Source organism: Caretta caretta, chromosome 10 (assembly GCF_965140235.1).
Source record: "Caretta caretta isolate rCarCar2 chromosome 10, rCarCar1.hap1, whole genome shotgun sequence".
NCBI classification, from domain to species: domain Eukaryota; kingdom Metazoa; phylum Chordata; order Testudines; family Cheloniidae; genus Caretta; species Caretta caretta.
In genome coordinates, this window is record NC_134215.1 from 39,434,522 (window position 1) to 39,457,896 (window position 23,375).

At 45.9% G+C, this 23,375-nt stretch overlaps 1 protein-coding gene across 4 annotated transcripts; it reads right to left on the bottom strand.

Moving 5' to 3' along the window:
• Positions 1–1,731: 1,731 nt before the first annotated feature.
• CYP11A1 (cytochrome P450 family 11 subfamily A member 1) lies at positions 1,732–22,818 on the bottom strand. 4 transcript variants are annotated; one of them, XM_048867604.2, is made up of 10 exons: positions 22,710–22,817; positions 22,383–22,450; positions 18,630–18,785; positions 17,698–17,897; positions 16,406–16,609; positions 15,537–15,697; positions 13,719–13,885; positions 6,262–6,340; positions 4,876–5,067; positions 1,732–2,675 (listed from the first exon to the last, which is right to left on the bottom strand). In XM_048867604.2, exons 2-10 carry the CDS (start codon positions 22,418–22,420, stop codon positions 2,553–2,555), a joined length of 1,320 nt encoding a protein of 439 aa, XP_048723561.1. In that variant the 5' UTR covers positions 22,421–22,450; positions 22,710–22,817; the 3' UTR covers positions 1,732–2,552. The 4 variants fall into 4 exon arrangements, with proteins under 4 accessions (XP_048723561.1, XP_048723559.1, XP_048723562.1 ...); XM_048867602.2 differs by having other exon boundaries at positions 22,383–22,818; XM_048867605.2 differs by lacking the exon at positions 18,630–18,785.
• Between the last annotated feature and the right edge of the window lie 557 nt (positions 22,819–23,375).

Genomic DNA, 23,375 nt, shown 5'->3' on the forward strand with positions numbered 1-23,375 from the left:
GAAAAGAACAAAGAACGGAAGAGAGAGGGCCCCAGTGACCTGTTTACCTGGAATGGAAGAAAAAGTAGATGGGAGGAGATGTTGGGGGAGATGATATTGGATGATCGGCTGGAATGAGGGGCTGCTGGATTGGACAGAGAGAGAGCAGCCAGAGCCCACTTGGATGTGGGACAGACTTAGATATACTGCGCTGTGGGATGCTAGGCTTGAGGGGCAGGAGAATTTCCTGTGCTTGGTTCATCTGCTCAATAAACTTCTGTTTTATGCTGTCTGAGAATCACTCCAGTCCAGAGATCAGGACTGCATTATTCTCTCTGGAAGTGGAGGCCCCGAGGGGGTCCAGAACGAGGGACTCCCTGAGGGGGCCCACGTTGAGAGACAGGCATACTGAGGGTCAGAGAGGTGGAGGCGGAGGGGCCTATAGCTTAACCCAAGATAGTGGACCCCACCCCCGGGAAGGGCTGTCATACTGAAGTGGGTTCCTCCCAGGTACTGTACAGAGCCAGGAGAGAGCACGAGACCTGTGAATCCGTGTCACTTGGGTAACTCTACCCAAGTCGGCAACTACACCATCAGTGTCAACATACCTTCAGCTGATGGGTGCTATTCAAAGACAAACCATTATATTTCTCCCAGCTAGACAGTGTACTGGCAAACAATGGTGAGAAAAGGGTAAAGCAGTGGTGCCTATGGAAAATTGCTCAAAGGCTATGACATGGGTGGTTGAAAGCTGATGGGCATCTTCCCATTCCAGTGCACTTGAGAGGGGAGCATTGGCTGTGCTGACAGTCAAGGTGACCTTGACTAACTCTGCTAACACGCTTGAAACGTCTGGATCCTTTTGCCACTTCCCTGCCTGAGGTTTGGGGCTATGTTGCAGGGGTCTACAGGCCAGGGGACTTGCATGAACATTCATCTTGCCCTGTGGACAGTCTCTACTTTGCCTTGAATACTGGAGGAATTTGATCACAAAGGCACACTTTTTTTCCAGGCTGGAGACTTCAGTTAGCACCCTTCAGCTGCCTAGCCAGATTGTCTCTTCCAGTGACTATTGCAGTGGTCAGCAGCAAAGGCGGTGACAGACAAACCCTGGGTTAGGGTCCTGGAGCTCCCACCCCACTGTGACACACTATAACCTCAAAATAGCACCCTGAAACCCCCATATTCATCACTGTCATGCAATTGTGATATTTCATACAAAGTATGCCATGTAAGGTATATGAAAAGTCATGCTCTGCTAAAACCCGTTCTGTCCAAATATGTATAGCATTAGTATGTATAAAGTTATGAGATTTTTGCTGTATGGTTGTTACTGAAATATGCTGTAAATTTGCAGGTGATATACAAAGGACACACGCCCAGGATGGTGCTCCATGACCATTAATCAGCAGGGGTGCTGTACTCAAGGGATTTACAGTCAAATGACAGTCACCCAAGTGCACACAATGGGGGTTTACTCTATCACTGTGATTTAGCAAAGCTCACCGGGACATATCTGGGCAAGTATCACATGGACTGAGGGTATAAAATAAGGAAGAGTTGCAGCGTATCTTGGCCTTTCTCCTTCCACATGTACGCTGGAAGCAGCAGGCACACCAAGAAGATGATGGTCATCTGGGGACACTGGTCCAGACTTAATGAGAAGCCTGTATATTAAGAACTGTAACATCCAGTGGGGTGGGAAAATCACTGATCTGATACTGCCTGGTGTAATAAGGGCTAAGCTTTACATTGTGCATTTAATCTTTTATTTTCTTTGACAATGTTCTCTGATCTTTATGCCTACCACTTAAAATCTATCTTTCTGTAGCTAATAAATCTGTGTGACACTTTACTTAAAACAGTGTAGTTTGCTTGAAGAGCTTGGGCAATCTCACCTCAGTTACAAAGGCTTGTGTTATGGCCTCTCCACATTGAGGGAGCGGTGGATCAGGTAATAAATTTACACTGGTCAGACTGGCTGGAGCCTCTCTATTAGTTCATGACAGGTTTCAGAGTAGCAGCCGTGTTACTCTGTATTCGCAAAAAGAAAAGGAGTACTTGTGGCACCCTTGGAGACTAACAAATTTATTTAAGCATAAGCTTTCATGTTGCATCCGATGAAGTGAGCTGTAGCTCACGAAAGCTTATGCTCAAATAAATGTATTAGTCCATGAGTGGCTGAGAGAAGCATTCATGTAACTCAGCTGGGTGTGTCCCTGCTTGTGGATGTCTGTGTAAGTGCAGTACCTACCAGAGGTTTGCATCTTGTCATGACATCACAATGTGCGAGGGAGCCCAGGCTGATAGGCCAGAGGGCTCAGTGGTACCCAAGTTTCAGGTTGCACCCCGGAGAATACCATCACACCCAACCCCTAGCTCCCATTCTTTTCTTCTTACTAGGGTCTAATTTTTATGTCTAGAGACAAAGTTCCACAAGGACATAAATCATATGTACCCAGATTGTCCCAAACAGAGGTGACAGCTCTTCAGCTGGCTCAAGATGGGTTGACATTGGTTCCATCACCCAGCCTTGTCACAGAATCAGTGGGGAGTGGTAGCTTCTGTTCCATTCATGGCTGGGAGTCCAGGGCCCGTAACGTAAGGTATATTGGTTTGTCTGGGATCAGGATGAGGTCAAACTGGGTACCAATGTCCACTCCTCTCTTGGTTTCTATCTTGAAGTTCTCCAGCATCTGGGAAATAGAATAAAGGAGACAATGATAATCTGTCAGAGATGCAAAATCATCTTGATTCCAGCCAATGTGGGAAATGAAAGAGAAGGTCTCATTGCACTGTCGCCGCAATCTGATGCAACATCAGTCTCCAGTCACTAAGAGCCAGTTTTTCAACCTGTGGCACAATAATTTCTTGCCACATGCCACTATCGCCCTCTGGAAGATCCAGGGTTGACTACCCCAGTTCAGGAAATTTGCAGGACTGATGTTCAGTGGGGCCTTAGGTGACTGACCCTGATAACCAGAGGATGAGAAAGGAGTGTTGGCAGCTCCACTGTGGAGCAAGGTTGAAATGACTTTATCCCTAGTCTTTGGCTGAGGGAAGTGCTGTTGACTTCGGGGCTAGACATCCATTAAATGTTCTTGTATTCATTGCACTAAATGGTGTTTGCTCTCCATCCGTGCATGCAGGAGATGATGTACACACCCAAAAATGTTGCTTATTTGGGGAGGATTTTGTACCTCTCTAGTTTTGGTTTTTTCATGAAATTCAAGAAAACTGGCAAAAGTTCTCTGTGATCTGCCATAGAACAAACCATATGGCTTGGGAAGCCTGCATTGTGAAGCCACCTTTCACTGGAGAAATGGGCTTAACAGCCAGAAGAAAATTCATGATCTTAGGTAGTTTTTTGGTGGATCGTTTTTAAATGTATCATGAAAAATTATTACAATTACCTTTTTACCATTTTTAATTTACAGTTGTCTTCACAGATGCATTATGTCAATAGGAGAGTGCTCGCCCATTGACATAATTCCTCCACCTCAATAAGAGGTGGAAGCTATGTCTGCAGGAGATGCTCTGTGTAGACAGTGTAGGCAGTGTAGACACCACTGTAAGTTATGTCATTGACTTAAGCAGGAGTATAGCCAAGCTCTAAGCTCCTTATGTAGCCCCCATTACCGATGTATGTGGGCATCTCAAATTCTTTAATGAGTTTATTCTCACACACCCCTGGGAGTCAGGGCACTGTTATTATCCCCACTGTACAGCTGCAGAACCTGAGGCACAGCATGGCTAAGTGACTTACCCAAGATCATACAGGCTTCCTGTGCCAGGGCAGAGAATTAAGCCTGGATCTGTGGAGCCCCAGGGTAGCACCCAACCCACCAGCTCAGCCTCCCTTGCAATATGTTCATTAGCTGCAGACATGAAAGCACTTTATAAAGGAAGGCAACTATTATTAGCCCCATTTTACAGTTCGGGAAACTTAAGACATAGAGGCCCAGAACCTCAAAGGTATTCAGGCACCTTTGTGGTTCTGGGCCAGAGAGATGAGGTGAATATCCATAAGCACTGACAAAGCTGGGCCTAGACACCAGGACTCTGAAACCAGTGCGCTATCTGCTGGACCATGCTGCTTCCAGTGCAAAGAAAGACACCTTGCCCCCCCCCCCCCCCCCGAATTGGAGTGGTTTTGCATATTTGTTGCTAATTTTTTGCACACTTCTAGCAGGACTCTCAGGGTATGGCTACACTGCATTATAAACTAGGGTCTGTGGGATTTGAGTTTGTGAGCTCGGTGCTGCTAAGCCCATGCTTGAGCAGCCACACTGCATTGTAAACCTGGGTTTACAATTGCTGGAACCGGGTCTCACAGCCATGCTAACATGTCTATACTTTGCTACACAGACTGTCTGACTCAGGTCGGCTTGAGCTCTGTCTACACTGCAACAGGACCGGATTTGAGCAGGATTCGTGTTCAGCCCCACCCACATAGCAGTGTCCTAAGATTTGGGTCCCGATTGCTTATTGAGTCAGACTGATTTGTGTGTGGATGGAAGAGGGGGTTGGGGGGCTTGGGCTCAACCCTAAGTCAGATCCTAGCTTAGTGTTCAGTGTAGACATACCTTCAGATCCCAGTATGGGGGAAGAAAGGGGATTGCAGGGAGCTTGCAGGCACATGCACCTGAACTGTAATTTTCAGCCTTAGCTGCGTGACCTATCTACCATGCAATGCTCATTCCACTTGTGCAAGCCATGCAGACAGCTGAGTGCCTAGACCTCTGTTTCTCTCTTTCCCAACAGAGCCTTAGGTTGCCCTGGTTCTCTGTATAGTTGCCCACGGCCCTTCTCCTACATCGCCGCGAAGGTGCCTCAGCGATAAAGAGGCTTTGCAAATTCTGTGGCTTTGCCAAAGGAGGAAGGTGTCAGACTCACATGGATCAGGAAGAGCTGCATCTCCAGCTCGGCAATCCTGCGACCGAGGCACTGGCGTGGCCCAAAACCAAAGCCCAGCGCCCTGAAGTATGTAGAGTCCATTTTCAGCCATCTCGCTGGGTCGAACAGCTCTGGCTTGGTGAAGAACTTGGGATCACGGCCCATAGCATAAATTCCAACCTGCACTAGTGTCTGCAAGGGAGAGAGGAGGGAGGGTGAGTGGACTGCTAGCAGCTCTCCCAGATGGCATCCATCACGGGGGCTGTGCCAGACTTCGCTCACGACAGGGGAGTGACATTGCAGTCACAATGTGAGGGAACAGCATCTGCCCTTACACCAAGGGTGATTCTGGGCAACTGTGCCACCACAAGCAGACATCCACACACAGGGCCTTGTGGGCAGCCCTTCCTCGGGGTGTGTGATGCTGACTTTAACGGTGTGCTCCATAGGGAGAGCGGTGCTGTATGTGCTACACAAAGAGGCTGTGAGCTGTTCACTCTGTAACTGGCAATGGTTTCCGAGCCTGTGTCTGCTCCAGTGAGCCACACCCTTAGTTCCCCCATTTTCTTTGGGCCAATTTAAAGTGCTCTTATAACCGAGTGTAAGCTCCATATCTGTGCACAGCTTAACCTCACTAGGGGAGTTCCCTCCCCCACCCCTTTTCGCTGGGTAAAAGGGAAGAGGGAATAGCAGAAGGGGGGTCCCATATCCAGCTGTGGAAGGATTCCCACAGTGCAGGCAGGTGTGGTGGAAGGCTGCCTTCTGAAGGAAATGTGTGGGGCTCAGGTACAGCAGAGATTCCGGGCAGCTCAGTGTTCTGTGGGCCAGGGGACACGCCAGCTCCCAGAGCAACCCAGGATCAGGCAGGCGCAAAGGTAGTTTAAAGTTCCATCCCGTTTCCCGTGAGTTCTGTGCTGTGTCTAAAGTTCAGCCTAGATTCCCATCCCTCTAACATGCCTTGGCCACCCAATTTGGATGGGCCCGGCCCTTGTGCTTTGGGCTCGGTGCAGATTCATGGTCGATCTTTTCTTTAAACACCATGCTAGTGTGCTCCAGCCCTGACCTCACTGAGTAGCCCAAGCCTGGTACAATCCTTTTGGCCATAAGAAAGTTTTTAAACAATGCTTATCCACAATCTTCCCTTGACTGTGAATGCAGTCTTTGCTACAAGTCAAGGGTATTCTGCACTAGAACTGGCTGACAAAACATTTAAAATGGCCGGGGCAGCCTATAGCTGTTCTCCCATGCTGGCCACCACCATTGGAGAGGCACCAAAAACAGCAACAGTGGGAAATGTTAAGGCAAAATCTAGTGAAGACAAAACCAAAATTCCACAGCTGCCTATTCCCCTCCTTTCATCTGGCCCTGCCATGGCAGGAAACTCACCTTGGCGGGGATGAAATAGTCTTGGAGGATAATCTCCTGTGTTGTGTATCTCTGTATGGTCACTGCCACCGGATGGAGCCTGCAGGAGGAGGGCGCATCAGGGTAGGATTTACTCATCACTCATTTACAGCCAATATTGTCCCAGTGGGCAGACTATATAATCAGGGCTGTGCATGAGACCAGTCATCTGCCTTAGAAATAAGAGCTCAGCCCAAAGACTCCCCATGCCATTCTGCTCCAGCTTTGCTAGAGGACCTACCTCTGTTAAACCAGAACATCAAGCTGTTGCTTGTGACAGAGTACACAAATCCTCTGCTGTCCAGGAAAGGGTTAACAAGCTGCAGTGGGCTTAATCAGCCCTGACCTGCTACACCTGCAATAGGTGTCAGATAGGGCTGTCAAGTGATTAAAAAAATTAATTGCGATTAATCGCGCAATTAAAAAATTAATCACGGTTAATCGCACGATTTATCACACTGTTAAACAATAATAGAATACCATTTAATTTTTTAATGTTTTAATTTTTTAATGTTTCCTATATTTTCAAATATATGGATTTCAGTTACAAGGCAGAATACTAAGTGTACTGTGTTCACTTTATATTTATTTTTATTAGAAATATTTGCACTGTAAAAACCAAAAGAAACAGTATTTTTCAATTTCCCCATCACAAGTACTCTAGTGCAATCTCTTTATCATGAAAGTTGAACTTGCAAATGTAGAACAATGTACAAAAAAAGTGCATTCAAAAATAAAACAATGTAAAACTTTAGTGCTTACAAGTCCACTCAGTCCTACTTCTTGTTCAGCCAATAATTCAGACCAGTGGGTCTCAAGCAGGGGTACATGTACCCCGGAAGGTATTCAGAGGTCTTTCGGGGGTACATCAACTCATCTAGGTATTTGCCTAATTTTACAACAGGCTAAATAAAAAACACTGGTGAAGTCAGTACAAACTAAAATTTCATATAGACAATGACTTGTAGTGCTGTATATACTATACACTGAAATGAAAGTAGCATGTTTATATTCCAATTGATTTATAATTATATGGTAAAAATTAGAAAGTAAGCAATTTTCAGTAATAGTGTGCTCTGACACTTTTGTATGTTTGTGTCTGATTTTGTAAGCAAGTAGTTCTAAAGTGAGGTGAAAGACAACTCAGACTGCTGAAAGGGATACAGTAGTCTGGAAAGGTTGAGAACCACTGGCTCAGATAAACGTTTGTTATATTTGTGGGAGACAATACCGCTCACTTCTTGTTTACAATGTCACCTGAAAGTGAGAACAGATGTTCATGTGTCACTGTTGTAGCCAGATGCCAGATGCACTAAAGATTCATAAGTCCCTTCATCATTCCAGAGGCCATGCATCCATGCTGATGGTGGGTTCTGCTCAATAACGATCCAAAACAGTGCAGACGACACATGTTCATTTTCATCATCTGAGTCAGATGCCACCAGCAGAAGGTTGATTTTCTTTTTTGGTGGTTTGGGTTCTGTAGTTTCCGTCTCGGAGTGTTGCCCTTTAAAGACTTCTGAAAGCATTCACCACACCTTGTCCCTCTCAGATTTTGGGAGACACTGGTTTTAGAAATCTCACATTGTTACATTCGTTTTGTTTTGTCAGATCTGCAGTTAAAGTGTTCTTAAAAAGAACAATATGTGCTGGGATCTCATCCGAGACTGCTATAACATGAAATATATGGCAGAATGTGGGTAAAACAGAGCAGGAGACATACAATTCTCCCCTAAAGAGTTCAGTCACAAATTTAATGAATGTATTATTTTTTTTAACGAGCATCATCAGCATGGATTGGTCCTGCTTCAAGCAGGAGGTTGGACTAGATGACCTTCTGGGGTCCCTTCCAACCCTGATATTCTATGATTCTATGATTCTATGGAAGCATGTCCTCTGGAATGGTGGCTGAAGCATACAAATGTTTAGCATATCAGGCATGTAAATACCTTGCAATGCTGGCTACTTTCAGGTGACATAGTCAGTAAGAAGGGGGCAGTATTATCTCCCTTAAATGTAAACAAACTTGTTTGTCTTAGCGATTGGCTGAAAAAGAAGTAGGACTGAGTGGACTTTTAGGATGTAAAGTTTTACATTGTTTTGTTTTTGAGTGCAGTTGTGTAACAAAAAAAAATCTATCTTTCTAAGTTTCACTTTCCTGATAAAGAGATTGCACTACACTACAACTGAAAAATATAATTTCTTTTGTTTATCATTTTTACACTGCAAATATTTATAATAAAAATAATAAATAAAGTGAGCACTGTACACTTTGTATTCTGTGTTGTAACTGAAATCAATATATTTGAAAATGTAGAAAAATGTCCACAAATATTTAATACATTTTAATTGGTATTCTATTGTTTAAAGAATGATTAAAACGACAATTAATCACAATTAATTTTTTTTAGTTAAACATATGAGTTAAGTGCAATTAGTCAACAGCCCTAGTGTCAGGAGAAGATAAAAGAGGAGAGCCCAGCTGGGACGGAGAGCAGCTTCACAGCCCTTGCTCTACGAGGAAAGTCTGACTTGGGGCCAGAAGCTCCAGAGGCGGGGAAGGTCAGCTTGACAGGGGATGTACTCCATGTGACTTGCCTGTTGCTGCTGTGGTTGGGACCCTACCTGAAAGGACTGACAGACAAAAATCCCTTTTGCTTTGTGCACCTGCCTGGGAACACAATAGCGGTTTGGTGAGAGCCCAGCTATGGCCCTGTCACATTTCTTAAGACAGTTTCCATTCTGCACAACTTACTGTCTGTGTAGCTGATCAAACCAGCGTATTGCTTCAATAGGCTTGGAGAGCTAGCAAATCATCTAGCCTATTTCCTTGAATTGTAGAAGGATTGACTCTGGTTTCCAGCAGGATCCACCAATCCAAACACTGGTGGCTGAACTGTTACTGCTGGAACTGGGGAAAATTCCCAGTGTAAATAAGCCACATGATGCCTAAAGCCAATCCTGCCAGATGGGGGTAAGGTCTAGTCTTGAATCACTCCATGGTAAGTTGTTCCAGTCACAATTTGTGCTATCACCAAACTGGTCTGATAACACTACCCCTAATATTTAGCCTAAACTGTCCCAGCTGTGTTGCCCTGTCCTTGTAATTGCATGATCACTGTTTCGATGCTACCCCATGCATACAGCCACCATGCATCGCTGTGATATAGTTCTCCAATCCTCTCAAGCTTTCTCCCTGGGTCTTACATGCCAGTTCTCCCATCATTTGACCTATTCTCCTCTAACCTCATGTTTGTCAATATCAACAAATTAATGAATTAATGGCACAGCAACTATCAGCAGTTGCCACAGGGTGGAGGACAGCAGTAGAGGTAAACTTGCAGTTAACTCATTGGGCAGGGGACCTGGTGACATGGGTAGAGGATGGCTTCAGAAGACTAACATGGAGAGAAGTGTGCGTAGGTATTCAAAATGCTCAGTTATAATGTTAATGGATATTATGAGAGATGCTTGGTCAGAACAATGGCCTTCAGTATTAAATCGGGAGGCTAGCCCATATTTATCCACAATTGCAAAAACATACCCATCTACCTGGAAAATAACATCCCCGACCTGTGGGGACAGTTCTTGTGTAATTGTTACTATGATACCATGGGAAGGAAATGCAAATAAGATGGTTCCCTTGAACCCAATGGGAGTAAGTAGGGAAAGGGGAGCACATTGGGAGCCACTAGGTAATAAGTGTGTGGGGGGATGGAATGGGGGTAAATTGGACTGTCATCACATTAAGCAGTTGTATATCCAGAGGAGGAATATGGATACGCTCCTCTCCTATGACTATGGAGGAGCAGGATCAATGGCCTATTGCAAAGGGGGGGCATTTAGGGGTAATGTATATGGGGTACGGTGTATTCTGTTGGGAATGTATGCAATCCTGCAATATAACACTAGAAGGCAAAATCCTTCCAGTGTATGACAAAATTATGAACTTCTATACACTGCCACCTGGACTATGGTGCACCAATGGATCAGTGGACCTAATCGTTGTAAACAATCGAACCAGCACCTACTACCCCATACCGTACCAAGTAGTTGAATTGGTTTGGACAATACCAAATTTCACTGTGGATATTCAATAGACACACAATATGGACAAAAGTACACAAAGATTACAAGAGCAACTTGCTGCAAGCCCCAACAGTTGGACACACTTACAATACACACTACAGGATGGTGCTGACAAAATTTTAACCTTATCAAAGGAGGAGAAGCAGTGTTTTTGGTGGTGGCCAGGATGTTGGACCACACTGCAGTGGTCAGGACTCTCAGTGTTGCTGTGGATTATCATAGCAGCTGGTGTATTGTTAACTATATGTGTGTTACACATTGCATATGGAAATGATCAAGGGGGCACAACCCCCTAGAGAACAGCCACTAATTATAACCTATAAGTAATGTAGTAACCCCCCCCCCCAAAGTGTACTAGACAACCCGGACCCAACCTTCTCGGGCCCACTATACTGGGAAGTCTGGAACACTAATTGGAATAGGTGTAGTATGCCCGTACTAGAGAAGGTGCAGGGCACGGTACTACACAAGGGACAGTGGGACAGATGGAGCATCGACACCTTCCACCTTGATGCCTGGCCCTATCAGGAAATATGTCACCATATGTCCTATGCTTTTCCAGGGTTACCTGGGCAGGAGGATCCCAAAAGAAAAAGAAAAAAAAGGGGTGGAGTGTGAGGATATAGATATTCAGGCCTGTCTGCAAAGGCCTGTACTTTAAGAATTTAGGTGTATTCTTATCACTTCTCCCATCATTTGACCTATTCTCCTCTAACCTTATGTTTGTCAATATCTCCATTTGACTGTATCCACAATGCCAGTTTAAGAGTCTAAATACATTTTCTGATATCCTCAATGGGACCAATTTTGGTCCTGAGATTAAATCAGGAGTCACTTGATAGTCTGTCTATGCAAGTCAACTGGTGTAAATGATCAAAATCAGGCCCAAAGCATTTAACATGGGCATGGTCTACTCACTGTAAAGGTGCTGTAGAAAGAATTTAAAAAAACCGTCTCTGCCCCAAGATCATCTCTGCTAATCTAGGAGCCATTATGGGCACAGCAATATCTCATGTAGCCTTGGGAATGAGAAGCTGTTTCATTGAGAGTGGAGATGATTGCCATGAAACCAGAGCTCTTCCCTATTGTCTTTCTGGTTTTGCTATAAGCTGTTTAATGTCCTCCTGGCCACCAGGAGAGAGGAGCAAAATCTTGGGGCCCGATCTTCACCTGGGGTAAATCTAAATAACTCCCATTAAGTAACGGACTGATGTTGATTTGCCACAGCTGAAGATCTGGCTGTTTAATTAATGCCCATCTAGCAGCCCAGCACCCTTCCTGGCACAAGCAATTTCGTGTCTGAAATGGGAGGGAGTCAAAGTCCCAGAATAGTTGTAGATGTGTTGGCCCAGATGAGCATTCTTTTTGGACAGGTTTCCCTTCTCTCATTGTGCTGCCTGCAGAGCTGGACTCCCAGACTTTTAAATTGACTCTTTTGAAGCAAGCACTGCAATTTTTGGCTAGCTTTGATGCTGCACGTACAGGGCTTTATTAGTTTAGTCTGCCATTTCCCAGGGTTAGATCTGGTGTCCGTGGCAGATGGGAACTCACTGTTATTATGGCAGCAATCGGCAGTCCTGAAGGTTTTCTTCCAAAGCTCTCCAAGGTTTACTTGGCTTTGTGTTTGCACATAACGTGCCCAGAACTCGAGCGCATCTCTGCAAATTTATGATATTTATTATGAATCCCCGTCTTTGTGCTACCTATCTATCATGGGAGATAAATGAGGCCAATATTAGACAGACAAAATAATTCACCTGATTTCCTGGGGTTGTCAATGTTGGACTCAATAATCATTGGTGCTATTTTTTCAAGTTTCTTGAGTGCCTGGTATTAAAGATTCTGAAATATGAGGAAGTAGTAGGAAAGCTTGCAAAAAGAGATGAACAGACTGCCCCCTCCCTTCGATCCACAGGCATAGATTGGCAAAGCAGCAGATGTGCCATGCGTCTCCTATGCAAGGGCAGAGTCGGTCATGGAGGAGTCAAGAAAGCTGCTCACACACAGAGAGAACCAGTTTAGTGATATCCTTACTCATGGTATCTTATGGGAAGAGTGCAGGGGACTGGACCATATAAACTCTCAAGGTCGCTTCCAGTCCTACGACTGAGTGTCTAGTTCTATGCTAAAACTGTATTATAATTTTCAACTGCTAAGTGGCACAGTGCATAACATCCCTTATCAGAGATAGTAACAGCATACCTAGCCGTGTTCTAAGGTATCTTAAAAAGAACACATATCTTGGATCTCTGTAGCCAGCCAAATTCTGGTACAGAAGTCTGACCTGCCAGTAGCATCCCTGCAATCCCTCTTGTACAAGGAGCACATGACACTTTGCAGCATGGGCTTTTTGTCAGTTTGCAAAGGCACTGTTCAGTGTAGCAGTGGCCAAGAGTTAGCAATGACTTCATATTTGTTCTCGTCTCCTGTTTCCTTGAAGCTCTGAGAAATTGTCATGGAAAAGCAAAATAAAAACGTTATGGTGAACCCACTGGAGGTGGGATGGAGGAATCTTCCAATGCTGTGAACTTATTGTTTTGGAAGGACAACAGTACTGTGCTCTGTGGTGCTGTTAATTGTCCTTTAAGGAAGTAAATTTATTACCCTTTGCATCAGTTTCCCTCAAAAATGTTTCCATTCTTGCTAAGCCATAAATGCTGCACTGATGAAAAAGTGTATTAGATGGACTGCAGCAAACCCACTATGCTGGGAGAGAATCAGAGACTCCAGCATCAAAATCACAGGACCCGCCGCTAGAACTAAAGTGATAGTTCTATAGGTGAGTAGGTAGTGAGCAGTTATCGTGTAATACAGGGGTTCCCAAACTGTGGGCCCGGAACCCCAAGTGGATTGTGACCCCCATTTTAATGGCGTCACCAAGGCTGGTGTTAGAATTACTGGGTCCCAGGGCCCAAGCCCATGCCCCACCACCAGGGCTGAAACTGAAGCCCGAGTCCCACTGTCCAGGGCTAAAGTTACATGCCCACCCACCCAAGACAGAATCCCTTGGGCTTCAGCTTTGGCCCCACCTGACCCAGCCCAGTCTTCAGTCACCAATTGTGGGGTCGTGTAGTAATTTTTGTTTTCAGAAGGGGGTCACGGTGCAATGAAATTTGAGAACGGCTGTTCTAAGAGGATCAGCCATTCAAGGGAGACACTCATTTTTCTTCAATGGTAAAAAAACTCCACCTCCAGAGCTCAGATTCTGTAGTGCTGGGGGCTGTATCAGTACCTAGATACCAGGCTGAATTCCCATAGAGAGAAGGCAGTCATCTGTGCACCCATATCTGGGTCGAAAGTGGTGGGGGTTAGGAACTGATTACACGGTCTTTGAAAGAAAAACTCCTTACCTGAGTGTTTCCTTGATGGCAGCTTTGAGCAGCCGCACGGCTTTCAACATCTTCAGCATATCGCCCTGTGCTGCCTGTCTGGCTGCAAAGATCTCCGCCCGCAGCTGGTCCTGCACTACTGGAGTGCGAGCCAGTTCGAACATGGCCCACTGGAGGGTGATGGAGGTCTAGAGGAGGGCACAGAGGATGGTCATGGGGGTCTGAAGCAGGGCACAGGGGAACATCCTAGAACTCAACACCAGATATGTTCTGACCCTAGGTATGTTGCTCTACGGGTGAACCATGCATACCACATCACCTCTCTGTGCCTCAGTTTCTCTTCTTGACAAGGTTGTGTGGCTTTAATGAAGCACCTTGTACTGCTCAGAGAAGACCCCCCCCCCCGCTATATTTCTGAAATGTTATGGGCCGGGACTTTTAGAAGAGCCTATGGGATTGAGGCACCCAGGTGCCAGAACTCCAATTCTAAACTCTCAACGTTAGCCATTCTTTGCCTTGTGTACCTCACCAGGAGCATCCTCCTTTGAGGAGCAGTATGGGAAAGCCAGTGTGGGAAATGTCATCAGAGGGGAGCCAGGATATGGAAACAGGGAACTATGTTGAGGTTCCATCATTGGTCAGTAGTGAAACACCAGGTCCAAGCTGATAATGAATGCTCTCTCCTAATCCTTCTAGTACACAGCAATTACCAGAGATATTGTAATATCGCTGGCACGTTCTACAGAGAGAGAGAGCACCCTTTAACCCTTCAAATTCCTCATCTGTATATAATTATGATATTATATATAAAGTTTGCCTTGTAACACAAGAGGGAAAGTCATTTCTCTAACCATATATGTTTATCATTAATGCATGTGAGGTTATAAGAATTGTGCTGTATGGTTATTACTAAAATATGCTGTAAATTGGGGAATCAACCAGATATTAGGCCCACAGAGGCAACAGCAAGGAAAAAAAACAACGCCGTTCTCCAGCAAGAGAGCTACAATGCAATGATTCACCTGCATAAAGCCACATCAGGGGAATTGCTCTACTTGCCTGGAAACTCAGCAATGCCCCCCCCCAGACATGCCTAGACTTGTGTTTTCCAGGCACATGGACTGAGGGTGGTAAAAAAAAAAAAAAAGAGAGTGGACACATACTGTGCCCTTCTCCTGCCCTAATCTACCCTGGAAAAACCCAAGGCATGGCGAAGACAAGACTCCAAGACAGGAGATTGGCCCAGGTTTAAGGAGCAGACCTGTATATTAAGGACTGCACTATCCAGTGGGTTGAGAAAAGCTGCTTAATCTAGATGTTGCCCAGTCTAATTGGGTTGAGAGTTTAAACTGCATGCTTATATTTTATTTCTTTTGGTAACTAACTAACTTTTTGCCTGTCACTTAATATCACTTAAAATCCATCTTTTATCATGAAGAAATTTATTTTACTGCTTATCTTTACAAGTGAATTTGTGTGAAGTGTGGGTACAAAGGCTAGTGTACATCCACTTTCCATTGTCGAGCAGTGCAAGATTGTATATTCCTGAGGTACAGTGCTGAGCTCTGGTGCCTTTCTCTGTGTGATTAATGAATGGCTCTGAAAGCATTAATGCAATCTAGCTTGCTGTGGGGCCTGCACATGTGGTTGTGCTGAGTTATAACAGCACCTGGAGGGGTTGCTGCTGGTCACAAGCAAGGCATTGTGAGTGAGAGCCCAGGCTGCAGAGAGTTAAGGGGGCAGAGTGGTTCCACAGTCTGAGGCTGCACCCCAAGGGATACGGTCACAATCGACACTACAACAATGGCACTCTCCCCAATCCCCGAGGCTCATCCTTACTGTGTCTACCCCTCCTGCCATCATCTCTGTCACGTTCGATTTGATGTCATCGATGGGTAGCTTGTCCTGTACTAAGAGGCTGGACAGGATGCCAGTATATTCCTTGGTATTTTCTCGGTCCAGCCGAAGCTGTCGGTAGATGTTCTGTATGCACTTGTCAGCTGGGAAAAGGAGGAGGGAGATAGGGAGAAAAAAGGAAAGCAGTAAATGCAGCACCTAGTAATATAGCTATGAGGGCCCATCCCTCCTCCCACTCCCCATGCCACCATACTCACCTCTGAGCCCCTGGCCCCTGAGTATCCTGAATATGCTAAACTGCTGTCACGGAATGCCGTTTTAATGGCATCTCTGAAGCCAAAGGATCTCACCAGTCCCCAGCAAAAAGTTGTGAAGCTTTTCCATGGGATATAATTTAGCTTTCCAAGACTGGCCAGCTCTGGCTAGAATCTGGTCCGCAAGGACACTATGGGGAATCCCGCACTTTCCTGACACTTTGTGTCTTTCCTATAATTTCCCAGCTGAGGTCATTTGAGTTAGCCGTTCTGCACCATAGAAAACTCCACCAGTTCTCCAGCAGAGCTAGCCCTGCTTCCTTCCATCTAAGAGACCCTAGCAATACATCAGAACCCTCAGAATAGCAAGAAGCAAGTATCTTGCCAGACTCACCTGTTCCTATGAGCAAAAATTATTTTCTATGTAAATCCATTCTTTTCCCTCCATGATGTTCCCACAACTTCTCATCTGTTGCAGTATCATATTGAGTCTAGGCCATTCCGCATAACAGCCTTACCGCATAACGCCCCTGCTCTAGCCAGCAGCCTTAGTCTAAGCTGGGTGGGATCTATGCAGCAGTGCACATGAGCTCTCACCATGCCTGAAAATCACATCCCAGGCCTGCACATGGTCCCGCCAGGTCTTAGAGTTGATCCTGCAGAGCATGCTGGGCGGGATGTAAAGCATGGGTGACGTGGTGTGGAACATCATGGTCACAGCATCGATGAACTTCTGCGCCTCGGGGTCAATGAAATCCTGCAGGAGCCCGAGGCGTGCTCCATACAGGACGTTGCACACGGCTGCAGGGGCAAGGGTTAGGGTTAGTACCCAAACATTCCGCAAAATGTGACTCTGGGGTGATTTGAGGCCATTGGCCACAAGCACCTTCATTATGCAGTATGTTTATATGCAGGGCTGGGGTAATGCTCTCTATTAAGGGTACACAGGCAACCGTAAATCTAGCGTTTTCTAGCTTCCAAGAGCTTGGCTTTACAATCTTAATGTATTTTTATGTAGTTCTATCACATGTAATATATAGTGTCTCTTATCCAATATCTTCCCGATAAGAACATCTTATCCAAGTTCTTCCCGCCAGAGACGGGCCATTTCTACTCATCTCTAGTCCAGCACGAACATATACACAGGGCTGAAATGCAGCCACCTTTGGGGTGCAATGGTAGTATTTCTGGGCCAGCAGTCACCGCACAACAGTACAGAACACAAAGAAAGAGCACCTTTTTGTAGCTCAGGCTGCAGGAAGAGTCTGGTGAGACAGGATGACTCCAGCTGAAATTTGGTCAGAACTCTGGAGCCATCAACTCTATGCTTGGGGAAAGTGCCATGAGTAGCTAGAGAAACAGTTCAGCTGCCATCTGGTGTAAATTGATGTATTTCCATTGACCTCCGTGGCGCTGTGGTGATTTAAACCAGCTGCGGATGTGGTCATATATATTTCATCCACAAGATATTCAGACATGATAGCGAGAGAGCATCTGGATGATCCTTATGGAACCTCGCATTGCATTAAGAGGCATAAGGCTAGAGGCATAAGGCTAGACGCTTACTGATTCTAACCCATGGGGTTTGTTTCATGCTAAGAGCTTCCACTGAAGGTCACTTGGGTGCTCATCCAAACAGATTTTCCTAAGCAGAAAGGATGGATTTTCCACCTCCTAAGGGCATTCAGACCTTATACGTGTGGTTCAACCACTTCTAACGATAGGCCATTTGCAAAGTCATAGGAATCAGTGGCATGTCTGGGGTGGCTGGATTTAGGCACTAGTGCAAACTGAACTCAGCAGTAGCTTTTCTCTGCTTCCCCCAGATGCCCCCACTGAGCCAATGAAACCCCACAGGCAACGGCAACATGTCAGCCCAGCCCACTCACACTCCAGGGCGAAGCGGAACAGCTCATTGGTGAGGTCGGCCGTCCACCTTCCCCGGCCACTCTTCTCGATCTGGACTCGCACCCTCTTGACAAAGTCCTCACCCACCTCATTCAACAGGGGCACAAAGCAGTCGATCACCTTCAGAGACAGGACCTCTTTATTCAGAACGAGGCGGTCGGAGCGCCAGGCCTCCCCCTTCCTGGGAAAAATAAAAGGAAGATCAGTCACATCGCTGTGTTCCCTGAGATATCCAGCCTTTCAGGGCAGGGCACAGTATACACCCATTCCTCGACCCTACACCTAGCCCCTACCCATCACTCCAACCCTCCTCATCTCGCCCACAAAGCAACACAGAGTGATTTTCCCTGCGTGGCACCCACTGCTTCCTGTCCAGCTGCCATGCCCTTGCTGGTCTGTTCCCATGTGAATTCCCTCGCAGACCTTGAGTAACATGTTCCAGGCCAGAGTCCTGGCCTGACAATCACACGGGTCCTAGCAGCAGGGATGCAAGTTGCATGGGGAGTGTAAGCTAGGATAAAGCAGGCTTTCCATGACGGGCAGGTTGGCATGTACTCAAGTTAAGAGACCAGACCTGTCTCTCTGCTACCGGTAAACCTACCTAACCCACCTGAGCCTCAGACAGTTTCCTAAGAATTAGGTGCCCAACCCACTTCGCTCCCCAGCTGATGCTCCAAATTCAGGGCATCACTATGACAATGCTCCTCTTTTCACATCATGCTACATCTCCTCCCTTCCTAGATCACAACATAAAAGTGAGCCCAGTTACCTTTGTCATTAGAAAAGGGATCTCCACTCTCACCCAACTTCTACATTGACTCTACCTTTGCAAGATTCATTCCCCCCCCCCCCCCCGAGTTTCTCTTTATATAGCCGGAAGTGACAGTCAGAAGAGGTTATAGCCCTTACTTACTTGAGAAGCACTCCATATGGCTTGTTGCGAAAGTCACGGTAGGCCACCCAAGGTGGCACCATGAACCTCTCCGGATAGTTGCCTTCCAATTTAAAGAGAGTAGCAGCATCTTGTGGGTTAATGATATTCACACTCTGGTAGAGGCCGAGTTTCTCTCTGTGACATTTGACAGGGGATCAGGACACTCCCACAAGCAAAAACTGCTGAAGACAACATAACTTCCTGACCCTGCTAAATGGTGAGTAGGGCAGGGCTTGTAACTGGTACCCCATGAGTAGCAATGGGGGAAATTCAGAGCGGCCGGAGTCTCTCTGTTCAGCATCTAAAAGTCTGGCTGCTGAGCAAAACTATGAGCCCGATCCAAAGTTTGAAGTCTTTCCACTGACCCTAATGAACTCTGGATCAAATCTGAATTATGTATTTAATTAACTTGAAATATCTAAAACATGCCCATTGCACATGCCCCTGAGCATATATATTGAATGTGAAAAATGGGCCAATATCAAAACACTTATATCATAAATAACATGCTCTCAAAGGATGGTCTTTTCAGCAGCACCCAAGTGACAGCAGGGTAAAATCCCATTGACTCCCAATAAGACATATACTCCAAAATCACTTGGCCAGTCTGGCTGCAAAGGGTTTTTGACGAGCCCTTAACAAGTGCTTCACAATCTAAATGGGATTACGACTGCCGACTGCACTCAGTGACCCAAGAGGTCTCTTCCCTTCTGTTTTTAATACTTCTGCATTTGTTTAATGATTAATGTATGGGATTGGCATCCAGGAGAACTGATTTCTGTTATAATATGTCCTTCTGTCCTAGGAGTGTCTTGAGGCTTGTTTAGTTGAATTGTTGATTTTGCTTGCAGTCCTTGGACAAAAGGGACCATCACAGGAGTTAGCCATGGAAATGAATTAGACTGAATGAGCTGTGATTTCCTGGCCAATACAGGGGTAGCCCCAAGCTGTTCCCATTGGGAGAGTTTTCGTTAGACTTACAGTCAGGAATTTTGGTAAGTTGATTTTATTTCCTTTCTTAATATCATACCCTGTCATGATAATCCTCCTCACTGTTTGCCAAGCTAAACTGCACATAGCTAGCCAATTTAATCTTCCTCACGCAAACCTTTTGCTGCTCATCTCTGAACTGCCTTTCTTTTACCAATAGCTTGCTGATAATAATTCTGTCCAAAACTCAGCCGGACCTCATTACCATGGAATCTGAGCCCTCCATGTTCTTTGAAGTATTTGTCCTAACAACTTTGTGACAAGGGACATGTTATTCCCATTTCACAAGTGGTGTACTAAGGTATAGAGAGAGACTAATGGCCAGATTTTGAAAGATACTTAGGCATCGGTGTGCTCAGCTTTGTGAGACCTAACTGGCTGAGGAGCCTAAGTCATTCTCAAAAATAATTTAGGCACCTAGGAGTCTAAATCCTATTGGCTTTCAATGGCAATTTGGCTCCTAAAGGCATAAATCCCCTTTTCAAATTAGATTTAGGCGCCTCAATAAATTTCCTTGCTGTAACGTTGAGTGCAGCAATAGCTAAGTACCTTTACAAATCTGGACCTAAGTGATCAAATGTGAAGTCTGTATTTGAGCAGGAACACAGGTCTCCAGCATCCCAGACTAGAACCCTAACCACTGATCTACCCTTCCTCTTCTGCCTGAATACAATAAGTTGCTCAGAACCATATCTGAGTGGCACTTGCACCAATCCAAAGTATGAATTACCTGGCTGCCTTGCATGAAGCCTTGACCTCAAGTTTTAACACCTTCGGGAAAAGTACGCACTTATCAAAATGCTGGGCTTAACCCTCCCTATGCCTCAGTTTTCCCACCTGTAAAGGAGGGGTAATAAGTTACCTACCACCTAGGGAGACAGTGAGGCTTAATCTGTGAATGTGCTTTGACATCCTGGGCTACCTGTTGGGTTTAGTGGTGCAGCTGCTCTGGCTCTGTAACACTTAGTGTGATCAAGGGGTGATCAGCATGGGAAAGGATCATTCTTCCTGTCTGCCCAGTGCACACACTGAAGAATTTGAGGACACTGCATTGTGGCTTTGGAGCCATAGACTGAGTCTCTGTTGGACAAAAGGGGTGTGCAGCCTTCAGAACTCAGCCAGAATTCCCCCTGTAGCACTGAGGTGGAAACTATGTCACCTGTTTCAAGAAGGATCTATTTCCCCTCTACCCCTTCATGCTGGCTCAGCTCCTCTAACTGGCAGAGAGCCATGGTGGCACCTTCCATTTACCCCAAAACAACCTCTTTGGGAAGGCTGGCATGGTACCTGCCACTAGCCCTTCACACGGATAATGCAAGAATTATCTGTCGCTTTCCCCAGGGCCTAAGTGCAAGGGGCAGCTCCCCTTGAACACTCTGCCACATTCTGTCTTCGAGACTACATCACAGCCACATCCCACAGCCTTGTTCCATAGGGCCATCTCCTAAATGTCCTTCCTAAGGGTCTGATCCTGGGAGCTGCTGACACCTGCAACTCCAAAACAGTGGGAATTGCCGGAGATCAACACCAGCCGAGATCAGACTCTAGTTACCAAGGGAAAACACCTATTACCTCCAAAGGGAGCTGAGCAAAATTAAAGAATGCGGCTTCAGGACCAGGCCCGTGCACACTAAACTAGCCCCAACTGTGTAACAGATATACAAGATAGTGGATGAAATCCATAAGCCTAAGTCTAGGGGGGAATTTGGGCCCATGAGGTTGTCTCATAACTAAAATAACCCTTGAGCTAGAGAGATACTGGTGATATAAGGCCACCACCTCAGCTGGTGTAAATGGAAACAGCCCCGTTGCAAACTGTAGAACTTCCCTGACTTTTGTTAGCTGAGGATCTGGCCCATAGCCTTGTACTAAGTACAGTTTGGAGAGAAGTTTATAAACAGTCCTAAAGATTCTGCCAGCTAAGAGAGTGTGATCAGAGTAACAATGAAAATATATCAAACAATGTAAATGGCCACTTCCAACCCAGGCGGCTTTCTCACTGCAGTTACAATCCACAAATGTTTTGATTGGCAGATTTGCCTCTTGCCCTGTTATATTAACTGGTGGCTGAGTTGGGCATGTGCTGCAATGAACAGAGTGAAATTTCACTGTGTGATGTTACATGTTCACACACGGGAGTTTTGTATTTCTGCCCATCCCCACATCATCTGAGCTCCTAGATGTACAAACCCACATGGAGAGAAAGGGTGGACTTCTAGTTAAGCCACCAGCTGACACTGGTGCAGATCAGATACTTGCATGGTCTTTCAGACCTGAACCTGATAGACTATAAGTATTCCAGTCGCTGTAATCAGGGTCCCTCTGTGCTGAGGGGGGGCGGGGGGGGGCTGGTTACCATATCAATAGACAAAGGGTAGGTGGACAAACTGAGGCACAAAGAGGCCAGTGACTTGCCCACTGTCATGCAGCAACTCAGTACCAGACCAGGTCGCCTCACGCCCAGTCCTAATCCACTAGCTTAACACTATGTTCCTCAGTTTACACTACTAGAGTTGGATACCTGGGGGACAGATGTAAAAACAGATCTAAATGGAGGGGCAGATAGATAAGATTGTCCCACAAGTGACTGAGAACCCAAGTTTCCAGTCTCCTTCCCTATTGCCCTACCCACTAGACCATGGTACCTCAAAACTATACCTATATACACCGTGATCCCCACATTTTCTTTTATGCCACTGAGCTACCTTTAGCAGGAATTTGCAGAGCCTCACAGCTTCTTACCTGTAAATGGGTCCAAACTTCTGGAACTTGTGGATCATGATGTTGTGGACGTTGTGGAAACCACCCTCCTGCCAGAAGTGAAAGAGGTTAAGCCAGCCTGTTCTCCAGTTGCCTGGAAGCTCTCTGAAGGGTCGGACCACCTTCCGTTGGAGGGAAGGAGGGTAAACCTCGCCAACAGCTGTGTAAGCCCGGCGGTAGGCAGGAGCCTGGCCTTCCTCGGTAGGGGAGAGGATCCACAGGCTGCTGGGACTGGCTAAAGCTGGCAAACGCAACCCACCCCTGGCTAACATGGCCCTCAGGGAAGGGAGAACAAAACAGACAAATCACCTCGTTAGTGAAATTCCTTTAGACTGGCACATGCTCAACTAGGCTTGCTCTTATATTAACACAGTCTCTGTCAAGGACTAGCCAGTTGAATCATTGCTGCTGTCCTTGCCTCCATATCACTCTAATTATAGTAATGGCAATGGAAGGTTAGTGAAAGCCACGCCCATAGGAATGCAGGAGTAACGGAGGAGCAAGATAGGAGGATGGACATGGCTGGCTACTCTCACTTCTATTCCTAATGAGAAGGCTCAGAAATGTATTTCTTTGAATGTGATAGAAATCTCCTTCAGATCAGCTAGCTAACCCTAAACTTTGATGATCCAACAGTGCTGGTGAGGTTGCTTTGGTAGGATTTCCTGGAAGAGGGTTGGCTCATATGTTTGGAGGAAAGAGGAGGGGGCCACAGCACAAGGACCAAAACCCAGATCCTCAAAGACACGTTCCTAACTGCTATTGAATTTAAAGTGCTATATAATTACAGTACAAATAACACCAACACCTACCTCTTTTAATAATTAGATCTCAAAGCACTTTACAAAGGAGATCAGAAAACTGAGGCACAGCGAGGTAATGTGAAGCAGCAGGCCAGTCGCAGAGCTATGAATAGATCCTAGTTTCCTGACTTTTAGTCCAGTGCTCTATCCACTGTGAAGTAGTACTTTTTAA